The sequence below is a fragment of the Rhipicephalus microplus genome, chromosome 9 (genome assembly GCF_043290135.1).
Source record: "Rhipicephalus microplus isolate Deutch F79 chromosome 9, USDA_Rmic, whole genome shotgun sequence".
Taxonomy (NCBI): domain Eukaryota; kingdom Metazoa; phylum Arthropoda; class Arachnida; order Ixodida; family Ixodidae; genus Rhipicephalus; species Rhipicephalus microplus.
This window is the reverse complement of record NC_134708.1, coordinates 105843857-105862094: the sequence shown is the minus strand read 5'-3', so window position 1 is coordinate 105862094 and position 18238 is coordinate 105843857. Positions and strand designations below refer to the sequence as shown.

General features: G+C 46.5%; 1 protein-coding gene across 2 annotated transcripts in view; it reads right to left on the bottom strand.

Moving 5' to 3' along the window:
- LOC119164664 (putative protein kinase C delta type homolog) overlaps positions 1 to 18238 on the bottom strand; it is a 385680-nt gene that overhangs the window by 346328 nt on the left and 21114 nt on the right. For both annotated transcript variants that reach the window (XM_075874212.1, XM_075874211.1), the window contains exons 3-4: positions 15939 to 16057; positions 767 to 827 (exon numbers count right to left, since the gene is read on the bottom strand). In XM_075874212.1, the coding sequence (XP_075730327.1) occupies positions 767 to 827; positions 15939 to 16049 (172 nt within the window). In that variant the 5' untranslated portion in view covers positions 16050 to 16057. The remainder of the gene's footprint in view (positions 1 to 766; positions 828 to 15938; positions 16058 to 18238) is intronic.

Here is an 18238-nt window from a genome sequence, read left to right as displayed (position 1 = left end):
GTTAAGCGCATTCGCTATAAGACAGATGCAGTGCATTCTATAGACAGGTTAGCCTGATTTTCGGATATCTAAAGTGAAAGGCGCTTCTTCGCCACTGTGTACTGTATGCTATGAAGTTGGGGATACAGACTACCATGTCAGGATTCAGTAGGCGCCTTTGCCCCGAAAGGGAGGAAATAATATATGATATGGAGTAAAGATGGTTATCACACAGATGCGGTGAATAAACTTGTGCAGATGAATCGCAAGAAAGTAGCTGCTATTTAATTCACGCTCAGATACACTGGACGAAAAGAGACGCTTATGCGAAGTAATGACCCGCCAGGTCTGCCAGGATAACCTGTGGCAACATCACCCCCTTCCCTTCACCTTTTCACAGAGGGTTCTCAATTATGCTCGCTTGCTCGCTCACTCAATCACTCAATCTATCAATCCGTCAATCAATCAATCAATAATTCAATAAATAAATCAATAAATCAATAAATATTTCAAACAACGAAATATTTATCAATTATTTATTAATCAATTCATTCGTGTTTTTCTCCGGATAAAAGGAGTAGGAGTATGGTATTGGATGCCCAATAAAATTGACAAGGCCCCAACATGGTAACAATTTGGCGAACCAGCAACATGCCAGACAGTCATACATGAACAGTTAAAAATAAAGCGAAAATTCTATAATGTTGAATAAAGTAATACAAATGTTACGCAAGAAGATGATTTGTTCACGTGTGAATGAAATTTGTAAATTATTGTGCAAGCGTACCTTCACCCTCGCGGAAGCGGCGAACCTGGACGTTGAGTTTGCCGCTGGGCCGGAGCTTGAGCTGCGACAGAAATAGAAAATAAAGGAAAGTTGTCAAGAGAGAGGAACTGGCATCGAGACTCGCGGACATCCATCGCCCCCGCGTGGTAATTTGTGGAACCACGCAAGAGAGTTGCTTTGAAAGTATACATAGCAAATCAATAGATTTCTTCGCTTGTTTGGTACTTCCGACATGGGTGAGAGCGCAAAAGACGGGACAGATACGCAAACGAACGAAGCGCTGTTATATACGTCGAGGTAGCGCGGAAGTTTATCGTGACGCATTGAGGACGCAGCCAGCTTTGCAGCTGCTGTGAAAGTTGCTATGTGATCATAAAGAGTGGTGGTGAGCGTTAGGCTGGACGGAGCCCACGCCCCACGATGTCGCTACAAGCGCCGCTGTATGCCGCCGGCGTCTAGAGCTATTTACAAATACGGAATAGGTCTACAGGCAGGAAGCTGTCTTCACAAAAGAGAATTTGAAAAAGATTGCTGCAGTATAAAGTACAAATTTTAAAGTTCGCGAATACTCTGAAAACCGGCACCCGAGGTCGTCGCTGTACTCCAAGCTAACCTTTACAAGAGGTGCATGAATAAGTAGGGCAAAACAATTGAGCCGCGGACGCTTAAGAACAAAGGCGAAAATTCTGTTTCATGGAAAGCTCTTCATGGCATAATTTATATTTATCCAAGTACAAATTTTGTCGCTTAACAAAGTTTGCGTAGGGAATAAAACATTAGTTGCGTTCTGACACCGAAAGTACACATTGAGAGGGACAACTAAGCGGACACCCGCCCTCCTAACGCTATTCCAGTTTTTACGAAGCCGGCAAGATAGTTTCGGGAAACGGACATCGAATTCAGAAACGACACAGGCTACTTTTCTGTCCACTTGATATGATCACTGATATAATAAAAAGTGTTGGGGTATACATCCGAAAACGAAGGTCACATTATCAGAGACTCCGCAGTGGAGTTCTCCGAAATTGTTGTCCTCCTGTGGTTTTTTGAAATTGCGGTTGAATCAAAGCACGCGAGCCTCTTGCGTTTCGCCTTCACTGAAATGCGCCCGCCACGGCGAAGATTCCAACATGGGACATTTTGGTCAACGGTGGAGCATCATAATCAGTCCACTATGACGTGTAAGATGGTGACTATAAGCACACCGATTAGAACCTTCCTGGGAACTTTCTTGCGGGGAGATATGCTTAGCATTGTTGTACGACGAATTTCACGCACGCTCAATTGCGGTTTTCGTGAGTACGAATGCACAATAAGTTTGCAAAAGTCAGTTTGGGGCTTTTGCTTTCTCCTGTAGACGGCAGGTGGTGTCTCGCTTTGCGGACGCGATATGAAATGGGAGGAATTGGTATCCTAACCGATAGAGATACAACGCGGGCTTCGACAGGGATGTCCTTCGCCACCTTTGTTATTTGTGCGGTATCTCCCGTGACCAGAAGCCAAATTAGAGAGGAGTTGACTCGGCTTCAGCTTCTCTTTTGCTAAGCAAGCACGTTGAACAGTCATTACCAGTATTGATGTATGCAGATGATATAGCAATAATCGAGACATCTGTGATAATGAAGGAGATAGGGTAAATTTGAAGTTCAGTAGGAAAAGATTGGCAGTTATAATTTTTATTGATATTGAAAGCAGTGAGCATAAGATGCAGGAAGTCACGCTAGGAATAGTGGATAAATACAAATATTTGGGCTCATAAACAACGGGGCAGAGTATCTAAGAGAGCACGAACGATACGTAATGACTCTGGGTGGCAGGAATGCAGCTGTAATGAAAAATAGGGCACTGTGGAACTACAATAGATGGACGTTGTTAGAGGGATTTCAAAGGTGTCTTGTTCCCGGGTTTCACGTTCGGCAATGCGGTATTGTGCACGAAATGAGTGGTTCAAGCAAGATTGGAAATTAAACAACGTGGCGTATATAGGTAGACTTGTAAATGAAGAATGTTGATAGTAAATGAAAAAAACAAACTTGAGAATTGCCGACTATTTACACAACAGCAGAATACCAAGCCAAAAGGAAACATTGCTTTAGAAGAAGGTGAAGGAAACAGAAAGGGACATGCGGAAGATTGGAATGCTTACAAAATCATCACTAGAGACCTACTGAACTTACAAGCAAGAAATTGCTAAATAAGATATCTACGATTATTATTGGGGTAGTTCTCTGCTGTTCGAGGCCACATTGGGAGTATTGCGGACCAAGACTTACCGGTAGTAGTGCGTGTGAAAAGTAGAAGGAAACGGCTAAGCATTTGATAATGTTCTGTAAAGGGCCCCACCCTATCTAGTCCAAGATTATGGTGCGAAACTTTTCAAAGCATTGGAGTTTGGCTACAGTGAAGCCAAAATAGACATTAAATGGGTAGAAATAACCAGAAAGAAGGTAACTCAATGGTATTGAGAAGAAGGTAACTCAATAAAGAAGGTAACTCAATGGGGTACCACAAGGCTCAGTTATTGGACCCACTCTTTTTTCCCTGTACGTTAACGATTTTCCCTCCATCCTACTATATTCAGAAGCTTTAATGTACGCAGACGATACGGCACTAATCTTTGTTGGTGACAGCTTAAGATACATTGAAGATAAAATTAACGAAGTGTTACAGAGAGTACAAGTATGGTTTAAACGAAACCACCTTAATATCAACACAGAGAAAACTAAATACATTGTCTTTCACTCTAGGAAAAAAGAACTCGACTTTGCAGGTTTCAAGTTGGTTTTAGATACGGCACTGCTACAGTCAGTAGCCTCGTTTAAGTACTTAGGGGTCATGTTTGACTCGGACATGAACTGGAAATCGCATATAGAAAAGACATGCTCCAAGCTAGCATATGGGTGTCACACGCTACTAAAAGCCCGTGAATGTTTTGGCGCATCAATTTTGCGCATCCTATATTTTGCATTCGTGCACAGTCACTTGAGCTACTGTATAGCATCGTGGGGCAGCACATATAAAACTCATTTGAAATGTATTAGCCGCCTGCAAAAGAGGGCAGTCCGGATTATTACACACTCAAACAGGACGGATACTGCAAAACCACTGTTTCAAATGATGCGTGTACTTCCACTGGACTCTGTTCACGTGTCTAGTGTTGCTGATATAGTGCATGGGATAATAAAACGTGATGACCCATTCCCATTAAGCACCTTTACGTTACCCGCGCGCTGTACAAGAGCTGCAGCGAATCACTGTTTTAATTTACCAGTAGCCAGAAATGCCTACGGTCGAAGGCTCATAGAATTTCACGGCGCTCTCATATGGAATGCGATACCGACTGATGTGAAAGAGGCTAGAAATTTTCCATTTGCCGTGAAGCATGTACTTCATGCGAACTTTCTAAATAATACGTCTGCATAGTCATTCAGTATATTTATTATTATTATTATGATTAGTATTATAGTGCTAATATTATTCTGCGCTAAAAGTAGCTATGTTCTGCGCTATGTTTCTTTGTATAATTCAATCATGTGTTTTTGCTTTATTCTATTTTTAAACATTGTATCCAGTTTGATGTCCTTTGTCGCTGTGTAACCGCTTGCGCAAGTATGTAGGTATGTCACACAATTGGTCCCTCTACTAGCCAGTTAGGCTATGGGACCAAACAAGTGTTTGCGAAGTTTTTTGTTACATGGTTGTGAAAGTTACAATAAAAAAACTGATTGGTGGCCGCCATCAAGGTGCGAGTGATATTCAATTCTAAACACATAGCGATAGTACTTTACTTTATGGCCAGGTGGCATGAGCTGCCGCCTGATCTAAGAGAACAGCCAAATCCGCCCGCCCGCCCGCTCATCTATCAATCCATCATTCCGTTACTGGTATGACTTGGTATTAGTTCTTGCTTAGCTGTCAAAACGCCCTGCTTGCGATGCTGTCCAGAGCATGAACACAGACAGACGCTCGAGTTGTCTATACGGGTTCGTTGTTCTATCGTTAGTTTTCACATGTGTCTTGCTTTGCAAGAACTGGAACGTTTACCAAAAGCAAGAGCGACAGAGTTGACATTGTTCAGCTGTCTGCCGGCCTGCAGGCCCACTTGGTCAGTTCAGAAGAAAAACGATTAACACAAGTTTGTCTGAGTGTTCGTCTCCGTGCAGCCGAAAGTTCATAAAGGCGGAAGGCTTTCTTTTACACACACACACACACACACACACACACACACACACACACACACACACACACACACACACACACGCACCAACACACACACACACACACACACACACACACACACACACACACACACACACACACACACACACACACACACACACACACACACACACACACACACACACATATATATATATATATATATATATATATATATATATATAGTGTGAGCGCTGACTATGTACTTCATCTTCATCTGTATGACCAAACCATTGTAGTGATCATCATCGTATGTCACGCGGGCTGGCTCTCTGGCTCGTGCGTCTGGATTAAAAAGGATAACCTGGTTGCTGCCGTACCGGACGTGGTCTCATAAGTGGTGGAGCGTGCTTTGGTTCCCACGTCCTCCTGCTCTACCCGTCACCCCTGGAGCTCCGGTCTGGTCGACGGTTGTGCCCTCAAGCAACAGCAATGGCAGAACCCAACCCGCCCACTGCTGCAACCGCTCCTTCTCAGCCACTTAGGCTTCACTACACCGTGAGTACCTCTCATCGAGACCCTCCGGTATTTTCCGGCCTTCGCAACGAAGACGTCGAAGAATGGCTCGACAGTTATGATCGAACCAGCGTTTGTAATTATTGGGACGAGGCGCACAAACTGCGCTACGTTCCTTTTTACCTCGATGGCGTTGCTAAAACATGGTATTACAACCACGAGAGCGACTTCTCCAATTGGTCGGCCTTCACGGGGCATCTCCGTCAGGTATTTGGCACGTCTGCAGGATGTTCTGTAGTAGCGAAACAGAAGCTCGCAACCCGCATTCAAGGGGACGACGAATCGTATACGTCCTACATTGAAGATATCCTGGCTCTCTGTCGCCGAGCACAAAATGACATGACGGAGGCCGATCGCGTCCGACATCTACTGAAAGGCATCAACTCTGTGGCCTTCAATGCTCTCGTGATTCAGAATCCGACTACCGTCCGGGACGTCATTACTACATGCCAACGCCTGGACGCGCTTCATTCCATGCGCCTTCCACACGCCTCCTGCGACGCTCGCTTTACCAAAGAGCATGAATTGCGGGCCCTTATCCGCACAATTGTCAGAGAAGAACTTCACGGCCTTATTCCAGGCAACCCTACCGTTGCGTATGTCCACACACCTCCTCCCAACCTGCGAGAGATAATCAAGGACGAACTGGCATCAATGACAAGCGCTGCACATGCCCCGTCTCCTGTGCGCTTCCCAGTGCCTTCGTACGCAGAAGTTGCATCGCGGGCCCCTGCACCAATTCCAACCGTGCCTGCGGACGTCGGATGCGACCATGTGGCTGCGATGACAACGCAAGCGCCAAGGCCACGCCACTATTCTACATGGCGTCCTCCCCGCCCCATCTGCTTCTACTGTGGCATAAGGGGTCATATATCCCGTTTCTGCCGCCGCCGTCAGCAGGATGAACGACGTGGTTACTCAGCTTACGAGAGAGACTTTTCCCCGCGACCCGATGAATACGATCCCGCCCCGTATCCATCCACCTTCCGTCAGTCGCCCTCCCCTCCACGGTCTCATGCTGGGCCTCATCCGTCTCGTTCATCTCGCCGCCGTTCTCCGTCACCGTTTCGGCGTACGTCATCACCCTTGCGTCCCGCTCCGATCTCTCGGGACTCGGAAAACTAGAAGGTGCAGTTTTTGGAGGGGAAACTGCTTGTCGTCGGAACGCTACAACTCCTCCGTCTCGTCCAGCTAATTTACTGCCTGTTTCTGTGGAAGGTGTTTTTGTTGACGCCCTTATAGACACTGGAGCCGCAATTTCGGTAATTGATCGTGAATTGTGTTTTCGCCTGCGTAAAGTGCAAACTCCTTATGCCGGTCCCATGTTATGCGGTGCTAATGACAGTCCAATTCGCCCGACCGGGTTGTGCACTGCTCGTATTCTCATCGATGGAATCCGTCATCACATACAATTGGCTGTGCTGTCTTCGTGCGCTCATCAGATAATCTTAGGCTGGGACTTCTTGTCAGCGGCGTCTGCTGTAATTTCGTGTGGTCGGCCCCTCATTCGTATTACGGACACTGAGCTTTCTTCGGCTGCCGACCTTTCGTCGCCCAACCTTGTGACAGCTGCGGATTTCCTCCTGCCTCCCGGACGAGAACGTGTCCTTACGATCAAGTCACGTGACATTCTAGATGGTGACGCTGTGGTTGCTCCTTGCCAGCGCTGCATTTTTCGAGGGATCACCATCGCATCTTGTTTAGTGCGGTTCTCCCGTGGTTATGCAAGCATCACGGCCTGCAACACGACGCCAGAACCACTTCTTTTGCCTAAGGGGACCACTGTTGCCAGCATTACCGAAGAAGCACCCCTTTGTGTCGTCACTGGTTCATCTGCTTCGTCATCCTCAAAGTGTATGCCAGCGGAAGATGCATTTCCTGCTCTCAAGGCCACTTTGTGTGAACATCTCAACCCAACGCAAACGGATGCCTTGCTAGCGTTATTAATGAAGCACAAAACTTGCTTTGACGTTTGTTCCGAAGGTATGGGTCAAACAACAGTGACCGCCCTTCGTATCGACACCGACGGATCCCGTGTGATTCGCCGCCGCCCTTACCGTGTGTCGGCTTCTGAGCGCAAGCTTATAGAAGAACAAGTCAACGACATGCTCGCGCGCAACGTCATCAGGCCTTCGACAAGCGCATGGTCTTCTCCTGTCGTACTAGTGAAAAAAAGGATGGCTCGGTACGGTTTTGCATTGATTACAGATCACTCAACAAAATCACTCGTAAGGACGTCTACCCAATGCCTCGCATTGACGACGCTCTTGATACTTTACAAGGTGCCGAGTACTTTTCAAGTCTTGACTTGCGCTCCGGTTATTGGCAGATTCCAATGCACGAGTCTGATAAAGAGAAGACTGCGTTTGCAACCCCAGATGGGCTCTTTGAATTCAATGTAATGCCTTTCGGCCTGTGCAATGCCCCAGCCACATTCGAACGGATGATAGACACGGTACTGCGGGGATTAAAATGGAAGACCTGCCTTTGCTACCTGGACGACATTGTCATTTTTTTCGTCGAGCTTCTCACAGCACCTGGAACGGCTAGACGAAGTCCTCACGTGTTTAGCTAAGGCCGGTCTCCAGCTCAACACTAAGAAGTGTCGGTTTGCCAGTCACAGCATCAAAGTATTAGGTCACGTCGTCAGTAAACATGGCGTTGAGCCCGATCCCGACAAGGTTGCCGCGGTGCTGCACTTTCCTACACCAACCACACAAAAAGACCTCCGCAGCTTCCTTGGCTTAGCGTCGTATTTCCGCCGCTTTGTACGTGATTTCGCTACTATTGCGGCTCCTCTACACAAACTTCTGACCACGAGCGCACCCTTTGTCTGGTCGGATGACTGCGAAGCTGCTTTTCACACCCTCAAGCGATGCCTCACATCACGGCCAGTGCTTCGCCATTTCGACCCTGCAGCACCTACTGTGCTACACACTGACGCAAGTGGACTTGGCATCGGTGCTGTCCTTCTTCAGCGGAACCACGCTTCCGAAGAACAAGTCGTGGCCTACGCGAGCCGTACTCTATCACATGCTGAGCGAAACTACAGCATCACTGAGCAAGAATGTCTCGCCATCGTGTGGTCCATACAAAAGTTTCGTCCTTACTTATACGGCCGGCATTTCACAATAGTGACTGACCATCATGCTCTGTGTTGGTTATCGTCTCTCAAAAATTTGTCGGGACGCCTTGGCCGTTGGGTACTACGATTGCAAGAGTATGACTACAGCGTCACATATAGGTCGGGCCGAGAACACCAAGATGCCGACGCTTTGTCCCGTTGCCCGCTCTTGCAGAGCGCCGAAGTGTCACCTTCCATCTGTTCGTCACCGCCCGCCAAAGTGACCAAACAGACGGCTGCTCCTTCGAAACAGTTAGTTGCCTCGGCGGACCTTCTTTCGTCCACAGATCTCGCCTCGCTCCAACATGCCGATACCTACTGCCGCACAATCATCGATCGGCTCACTGGCTTATCGCGTGCTCCAAACAGCCGCCTAAGACGGCAACTTGCCCGTTTCAAGCTTCAAGAGGGAACATTGTGTCGGCAAATTTACCATCCTCTCGGTAACCAATGGGTTCCCGTCATTCCTCGCTCACTTCGTCTGGAATTTCTACAAGCGTTTCATGACGATGCGACAGCTGGCCACTTAGGGTTCCACAAGACCTACGACCGCCTCAGGACTCGCTGCTTTTGGCCTGGCCTCTCCACTTCTGTCGCCAAGTACGTCGCTTCCTGCGCGTCATGCCAGCACCGAAAACGTACCACGTCTCTTCCCGCAGGGCCACTGCAACCACTGCCGTGCCCGTCCACTCCCTTTGAATTTGTGGGCATAGACTTATACGGACCTCTTCCGCTTACGTCAGCCGGTCACCGCTGGATTGTTACTGCCGTAGACCACCTTACTCGCTACGCGGAGACGGCAGCTCTTTCATCTGGTGCTACATCTGAAGTAGCCGATTTTTTCCTTCGCGCCATTATTTTACGACATGGCGCACCGCGTGTGCTCCTTAGTGACCGTGGCAAGACATTTCTTTCACATGTCCTTGCTGAAGTCTTAAAGGCCTCTAACACTATTCACAAGACCACATCAGCGTATCACCCAGAAACTAATGGTCTGACTGAGCGTTTTCACCGAACTTTGTCCGACATGATCTCTATGTACGTGCAACCAGATCACAAAAACTGGGACACAATACTTCCTTTTGTCACGTTCGCATATAACACTGCCATACAGCGTACAACGAATTTCAGCCCTTTTTTTCTCGTGTATGGCCGTGCACCGACTTTTGTTCTGGACAACACCTTTTTGTCCACATCTTCCAATCCATCTTCATCTCTCCCGGAAGAGTTCGCCGCTCGCGTCGCCCGCTGCCGTAAAATCGCCCGTGCCAACACTGCTACCATTCAGGACAAGAGAAAAATCGACATTGATGCGAAGCGTCGAGTTGTTGTGTTCCGCCCAGGCGACGAAGTCCTTTTGTGGACACCTGTTCGTGTACCTGGGCTCTGCGAAAAATTCCTTCACCGGTATCTCGGTCCATACACCGTCCTGGAACGAACATCTGAAGTCAACTATCGCGTTGCTCCTGTCAACGCGGCTTCTGATCGTCGTCGCCGCCACACCGAGATCGCCCACGTCTCCCGACTGAAACGATATATTCGGCGTCCCAACTCTTTCTAACTTGCTGCCCTCTTTCGCGAAGGGGGGAAAATAGTGTGAGCGCTGACTATGTACTTCATCTTCATCTGTATGACCAAACCATTGTAGTGATCATCATCGTATGTCACGCGGGCTGGCTCTCTGGCTCGTGCGTCTGGATTAAAAAGGATAACCTGGTTGCTGCCGTACCGGACGTGGTCTCATAATATATATATATATATATATATATATATATATTGCATTTCGGAGCTACTTATGTGCGTTGTTACGATGCGGTTCCTGCACTTGCTTTGTTCATCCCGGCTAGATGTCGCATTTATACTGAACCCTAATAAGGTGCTTGTTAAACAGCCTTCAATATACTTGGAGATCTTATTAGAGTTGTTTCTTTCTCACCTTACATTTGGAGGAGGAGGAAGGATAGAAAAAAGTAGGAAAGTTAACCAGACCAACAAGATTGAGAGCTGGGCTACTTGGTGACTGATCATTTTTCCGTATGGCGAAGTAGCGCACTTCTGACCAGGACAAAGGTGACAAAGTGTCGTGTACATTTTGTCACCATACGGTAAAATAATGAGTTATCCAGACGGGCGTTCAGTTTGCTATCCCATACGTAGATAAAAGGCTTAGAAATAGTTTGCGCAAGAGAAATACGTGTCAAGAAAAACAAACTGCTGCGTTTCATGCATGTCGAAACAAAGCTATAGTTTGTTCTAATGTTGACAACTTCACAGTACTCGACGCGGGATCAGACTACTCTTTTGTTCCTCCTCTGTATACATATTGTACGCATTTATTGGTCTTATACTTGAACTGGTATAGCGCATTACGGGAAAGAAGAAACGGCCGAGCAGACCGACACAAGAGGACAGAGCGCTAACTTCCAACTGAGCTTTATTGTTAAACTGCATCAGATATGTAGACCGGCGCAAGCATACAAAACCACCCTAACGCAACGACAAAATTACACACAACATCGCACCGTCACATATCACAGATTCATAGACGGTTATTCTGATTAAGGAAGGCCACTTCACGTTCAGATAAAACCAAAGAAGGGGCGCTAATACACGTGATGCCAGCTCTTGCTATACAATGCTCTCCTATAATTAACCGAGTTAATTGTGACGGGTGCTTTTTTACCACTTCACATTGATCAAACATGGGGGAATATCCACAATCGCGGCAGTGAATTCCAATGTGGCCCTGGATTGCTTTGTGAACATTGTAATGGTGCTCTTTTACCCTTTCATTAAGGCAGCGCCCCGTTTGGCCGATATACCTCTTACCACATGAGAGTGGAATCGAGTAAACAACCCCCCCACACACGGCACAAACCGAGTTTTGTGCTTGGTTGAGCAACCAGTGGTACGTGATTTGAGAGGATTGACTGCTTTCCAAAGCCGCTGTAACTTATCCGGCGCTGAAAACACCACTTTGACGCTACTTTTCTCCCCTATCTTTTTTAGCCGGTAGGAAATGTCATGCATGTAGGGTAAAACTACGGATCTTTTTCGGTCGTTAGATTCCGGCTGAGCCTCGGAGTTGCAGCCTTTCTTTATCTGTTTAATAGCTTTTCAGCTATAGATGCCAGTAGGATAGCTGGGTACCCAGCACTCAAAAGCCTTTCAGCTTGAGCTGCAAAGCTGCGCTGCATGACATGATGACATGATTTCCGAAGAGGATTGATGAGACAAAGATTTGTGATGCTTCGCTTAACTAATGTAATGACTTTTAAAGAATGTTTTAAACCGCTTTTATTGACTCATGAGATGTCAGTTGACAACAGTTTAAGCTTTTTAGATTTGAATTTGATTCTTTCACCTGACCATGTGTGCTGGCTATTTGAACCTAGAACTGGAAAACCTCTTTTACACTATGACTCTTCCCATTCCAAGTTAGTTAAGCGAAGCATCACATATCTTTGTCTCATCAATCCTCTTAGGAAATCATGTCATCATGTCATGCAGCGCAGCTTTGCAGCTCCAGCTGAAAGGCTTTTGAGTGCTGGGTACCCAGCTATCCTACTGGCATCTATAGCTTAAAAGATATTAAAACAGATAAAGAAAGGCTGCAACTCCGAGGCTCTGCCGGAATCTAATGACCGAAAAAGACCCGTAGTTTTACCCTACGTGCATGACATTTCCCACCGGCTAAAAAAGATAGGGGAGAAAAGTAGCGTCAAAGTGGTGTTTTCAGCGCCGGATAAGTTACAGCGGCTTTGCAAAGCAGTCAATCCTCTCAAATCACGTACCACTGGTTGCTCAACCAAGCACAAAACTCGGTTTGTGCCGTGTGTAGCAGGGGTTGTTTACTCGATTCCACTCTCATGTGGTAAGAGGTATATCGGCCAAACGGGGCGCTGCCTTAATGAAAGGCTAAAAGAGCACCATTATAATGTTCACAAAGCAATCCAGGGCCACATTGGAATTCACTGCCGCGATTGTGGATGTTCCCCCATGTTTGATCAATGTGAAGTGGTAAAAAAGCACCCGTCACAATTAACTCGGGAAATTAAAAAACGCATTGTATAGCAAGAGCTGGCATCACGTGTGTTAGCGCCCCTTTTTTGGTTTTATCTGAACGTGAAGTGGCCTTCCTTAATCAGGATAACCGTCTATGAATCTGTTATATGTGACGGTGCGATGTTGTGTGTAATCTTGTCGTTGCGTTAGGGTGGTTTTGTATGCTTGCGCCGGTCTACATATTTGATGCAGTTTGACAATAAAGCTCAGTTGGAAGTCAGCGCTCTGTCCTCTTGTGTCGGTCTTCTCGGCCGTTTCTTCTTCCCCGTATTGCGCTATACCAGTTCACGTACGACGAACCAACTCGCCCAATCTTCAACACTAGTGGACTTTATTGGTCTTATAGTGATGACAGATTAGCCACGCCATCGCCTTCTGAACTTTGCTGGTACTGCACATATAACATTTTGTCTCACCAAGCCTCCACATTCTTTATAGCCACACATTTTTTACAAGACAAGTGGATGATGACTACAGTGCTTATTGCCCAGAGATACCCTGTTTCTTTACCGCTTGCACACTCAAAAATAAACTGCACGAGATGAGATGAGATGATCGCGCGCGCGACAGCAAAACTTGACTGAGGGAAAGAACGGGCATTCTTCTGTATGACGAAGTGTGGGAGTAAGTGAGTCAGACAGACATTCTTATTTTACAGACAAATCCAGAAGTGTAACGTCACACGAATAATGTCGATGGCGTAAGTATAAGCGCATCGAAAGAACACAGCCTGAAAAGAAGAACGCGATAGTTCACTGTATTCGCAAGGGCTTTCTATGGGGGCCTTCGAACAGTAGAATGAGATGGCGCCGCCACCAGAAAAAGTAAGAAAAAGTGTATTTGACTCTTCTTGGCGACGCCTGACTTGACCATTGAAAGATTGATGTTAACTCTGTTTTTCAGAGTAACGCATTTGGCAACTTCTCGGAGAGAGTGTAATAATCTAAAAAAAAGTTATCGTGCATGTTTCAGAAAAAACATCAATGTCGTCAGTCACGGCTCACGAAAGATAGTCACAGGTGGCATTATTGCTAAGAGTGCAGGCTGAGATTTTGAAGATGCTAATGAGCGATCCACAGCTAAATAAAAATCGAGGTTGTCACATCGGCAAGTAGTCAAGTTAGCCACCACAATTGAATTTCTCCTAAAGACCAGACGATTCCACAGCAATCTTACGGGGTGTTGCAGCAAGGTTGGAAACGTTTTGAAGGTGGTATGTTGTTGCACTGACGTTAAACCACATTTCTGCTTATACGAGACAAAACAGCGTCACTTAACGCCTATAAACGTACACACTGCGATTAAAGTAACTGATAATTTGCGGTTCTGCTTGTGATGAACTCAACTGGCAACCGAGATGCCACGTTTTATGTACACTTCGAGCATAATTTGTTGCCTGGCAACGCCACGCATCCGAATGATTGTTAATGTTTTTGCATATTCTGGAGGTGACTTCGGCTCGAACGGAACAACTACTCTAAGTCCTCGCAATGAGATTGTTTTTTGCCATAAAAAAAAAAAAACACCTACGTCAGTTGAGTTTGAATATTGTGAGAGGAGCTCCTCGTGGTGAAAGTGAAAGAGAAAGCGCATTTTAAAAACACGAATGCGTGATCTGGTGGATGAGCAACTCAGTTGTATCAAAGTGATGAGAATCGCTACATGGGAAAAAAAAGCAATGAGTGTGGCAGTGCACAAAAATATGGCAAGAATCATTGATATGTAAGGTTTCATTTCCAGAAACCACCATATGATTATGAGAGACGCCAAAGGTATGGTAAGAAAGAAAGTATGGCCAGAAAAAGTAAGAAAATTTCAGAAAAAAAAAATTCGTTCTCCCACTAATATGGTGCTTAGAGATATAGCTTCATCAAGTATTTACCGGACTTTTCACGCATTGGTGAGCTATACCTATAGAACAGTCTGCATTGTTTTATTGGGCAGTAAAAGTGAGGAATATCGGCACCCGTGTGGCTGCACCGTACTGCAGTTTTGTTGTTTATTCAAGGGAGAAGAATGCTATGTGGCCCACTTCAGTTAGTGCACTCTCAACGTAGCCTCGGATAAGATATTCCAGATATAGAGCAAGACGACTCAGGTAAAAAACGTATATCTGTAAGTCGAGCCGAGTCTAAAAGCTTTTTTTGCAGAGGACTCGAAAACCTCCCATGTTGTCTGGGTCTCCGCGCAGCCCCACCACGCTCAAACGTTCATGATGAATAAGGTCATGACGCTGGAAGCCCGCCTGGCAGTGATATTCTGCTTTGCCAAGTCCGAGGAGTGTCCCTAAGTCTCCGAATTCTCCCAGGTTTCAAGTGGCACCGGGGGGAGGAGATGACAGATAGGCCAGGAGAATGTGAGGTAGATTAGCCCTCGGTGCATTGAACAGAGGGTAGGAAGGTGGGGTGGGTTGGTGGTGGGCGAGTAGGGAAGGGTTGGATAAGGTCCGCGTTTGAAGAACGCGCCATGCGTGCTCTTCCCTGATAGTAAAGGAAGCTATATGCGTAGACATGCACGCGAACGAAGAAAGCCAAAGCTTAGCCCCTCAACGCCCCCCCCCCCCCCTCCCAGTAGCCTAAGATGTCAAAGGCGCAAAGCCTGTGCAATACATTCCCTTAAAGGGTCCATAAACAGCCTCCAAGTAAACACAAAGTGAGCATGTCATTCTCTCTTGGCATTTCCACTTTCTTTAGCCCAATTGGTGACGCCAGATGTATGCTCATGAGAAATATCCGTGGTGAATTGCTGCCTACCCTGCTTTGCTGTGAAGTGGCATGTCTGTTTCGCCTTGTCTCGCAAGGCTATCACGCGCAATAAACGGGTTTCAACTCGTTTTCTGCGTTTGCGCCTGTGCAAGAGGTGACAACTGCGTGTAGTCGAAAAGTGCGAAACCTTGACTGCCTCGAGGTTTAGTGCTGGTATTCTATGTGTTATAAGAGCGAACAAGTGACCTGCAGGCTATTGCGAAGGCGAAAAAGAAGCTACCCTCTTGCCCTTGAATACAGTGTGGTTTAGGGGCTCTTTAATAGGGGTGGGGGCGCTGCGACAAACCTTTACTTCTCAGACTCCTTTGAAGAGAAACACTGCGCATGCTTACGGCTTTATAATTTCACACGAGAGCTAACTCAGAGTGTAGGAAGGGAAAAGTCAGGTAACTCTTGAAAATAGGAGGAATTCAATATAGCATACAGGTACGATTTTTCTTATCACTCGCAGGATGCAGATATGCTGAGAAATATGCACACTCACCCAGACGTTGACGACGTCTTCCCCGTCACGACACTTGTCAGCCAGCACTTGGGCACTGAGCAGCAGATCGGCCAGATGCCGGTTCGGACGATCCATCACCAGGATGTGCATCAGAGAACCTGGAGAAAATTGTGAGAGCACGTCACGTCCCTCGGCCATCACCAAGAAAAATGAATTGAGAAAACAGTCATCTACGACCGCGATACACCGTAAAGGGCAACTTGAGAGCAGGAGTTCTGCGCCTGGTTTTGGTTCATTCATCGACGTATACGAAGCATGCGTTAGCGATTTCAAATGGACGCGTAGATCTTACACGAAGATCTTACGCGTAGAAATTTGCGGTTGAATGAATTCAGACGCTGGCGTCAGTTTTAATTATGAAATGGCAGCCCAGTGGCCAAATGCGTGGCTCACTAATGCATTCACACTGACAGGGTCGCTCGTAGCTGACTCTCAGCATTGTCGCAAACCTGCGATTGCGTTATCACAAATGAAGAACTATGTCAAGGTAACCGCTGCGTAACCTAACGTTGAAGTATCCTAACTCTTGATACACGCAAAATTCTAGGAATGTGCAGTCTTTGAAGACAAGTGAAGGAAGACACGCGTCTGCGGATCGAGGCTTGGCATGTCAGCAATAATGTAATGGAATGCGTAAGTGCGCTATCAATTAACTCGTAAAAAAGAAAATTAAGTGTTCAAACAGTTATCCCTCATCTAGATAAGCACGCGTACCTGATTGCCTGGTGACCTGTCCGTTTACTACCACACTACGCTCTTTCAGCTGATGCAGTTAGAGCTCTATCTTAGGGAACCCATTTTTGTTTACACAATATGCGCGATCTAACGAAGTAACTCGATCATGAACGTAACTTCGTTTTATTGCGTTTTAACAGCATTCGGAGTTTATTTTGTCTCTTTCTCACGTGTCTGTCTCTACACACCTTGCCTTACTTCCCGATGGTGAGTGCATAGCGCATTAAGATTGACACGCTACTTTCAGGAGGCCTGATTGAAGGCGCAGCGTCACCTGGCGGAATGGAGTGAAAGCTGGAAGGGTGTGAAATGGAGGGTCCACAATTTCTGCACGAGCACCAACACCACATAGCTTCACGTCGGGGCGCTTTGCTAGATATGATGAAAACCGCTGGGAGCTAGGTGGTATTTAGGAAGGAATTCCAGAGTCTCTTGTCGTGCGCGGACGCGCTCTGTATGATAAGCAATCACACCGAGGAGCAGGCGTTTCCACCTTTTTAAAGAAGATAGTCTATCTTGGGGACCTTCGACGTGAAAATTTTTGTCTGTCTGTCTGTATATTTGTCTGTTTGTCCACACTAACGATACGTCAAGCGGCACCAAACGGCCAACCTCATCCGCAGCGCCCACCAGTATTGCTCAAGGTTTAGCGTTCATAGTTGTGAAATTGTCAATTAAAAAAGCAAATATTGCGCATGTATGAGGCACCATAACAACATGTGTATGTTTTGTATGTCTGCCTTCATACTAGAAGAGGCACACGCAAGTAACTCTGAGGACTGTAGCGTTTAACGCGCTGCGCTGACAGTGCAACGCGATGCTCAAGAAGGTGTTTCCAACGCTTTGCTACGACGGCATGGTGGTTGCACGTGGCCGTCGCTTTGCAATCTACGCCTTATAACCTCCGTGACTGGCGCGCATCTTTCTCCGCGGTCACGCACGCCTTCGTTTTTGAAGATAACTGCCAGATGGCGTTCGTATCTAACGTGCCTAGATGGGCTTGTTCACCTCTGCTACGGGCTCGAGGCACTCTAACGCAGCGCCTTCACAATACCATTCCCTGATTTTCTTGCGCAGAACATCAAATAAACGTTTTGTTCGCTCTCTCAAGACGCAAGACTATCGTCTTTCAACGACATTTACTGTGTAACTTGTAGATTCGGGCCAATGTTTTTATGCTTCTCTTCCTCACTTCCACTGCACCTATCTGTCCCGCCCTTTCGAAGATGCCTCGGAAGGGCTGGAAGACACTTCCGGAAAGGTGAATGCCTTTCTCGTCATTGTTTCAAGCTGCCTTCTGCAGGTATTTGCGTGGTCTTCTGCAATACCATCGTTAGCGGCTGTTCAGGGATTGTGTTCCTATCTGCTTTCGTGACTTTTGTATCTCGGAACGAACCAGTGGTGCAAATGATAAGTCATGAACGCGACAGCGCAGATAGTTCGCCTCGAGTGTAGCATCTTGTATACGTAAGCTAGATATAATTAGGAACACTCAGGATATTTGAGGAAAATTATTTGTTTCCTATTTTAGAAAGTCAGTGAAA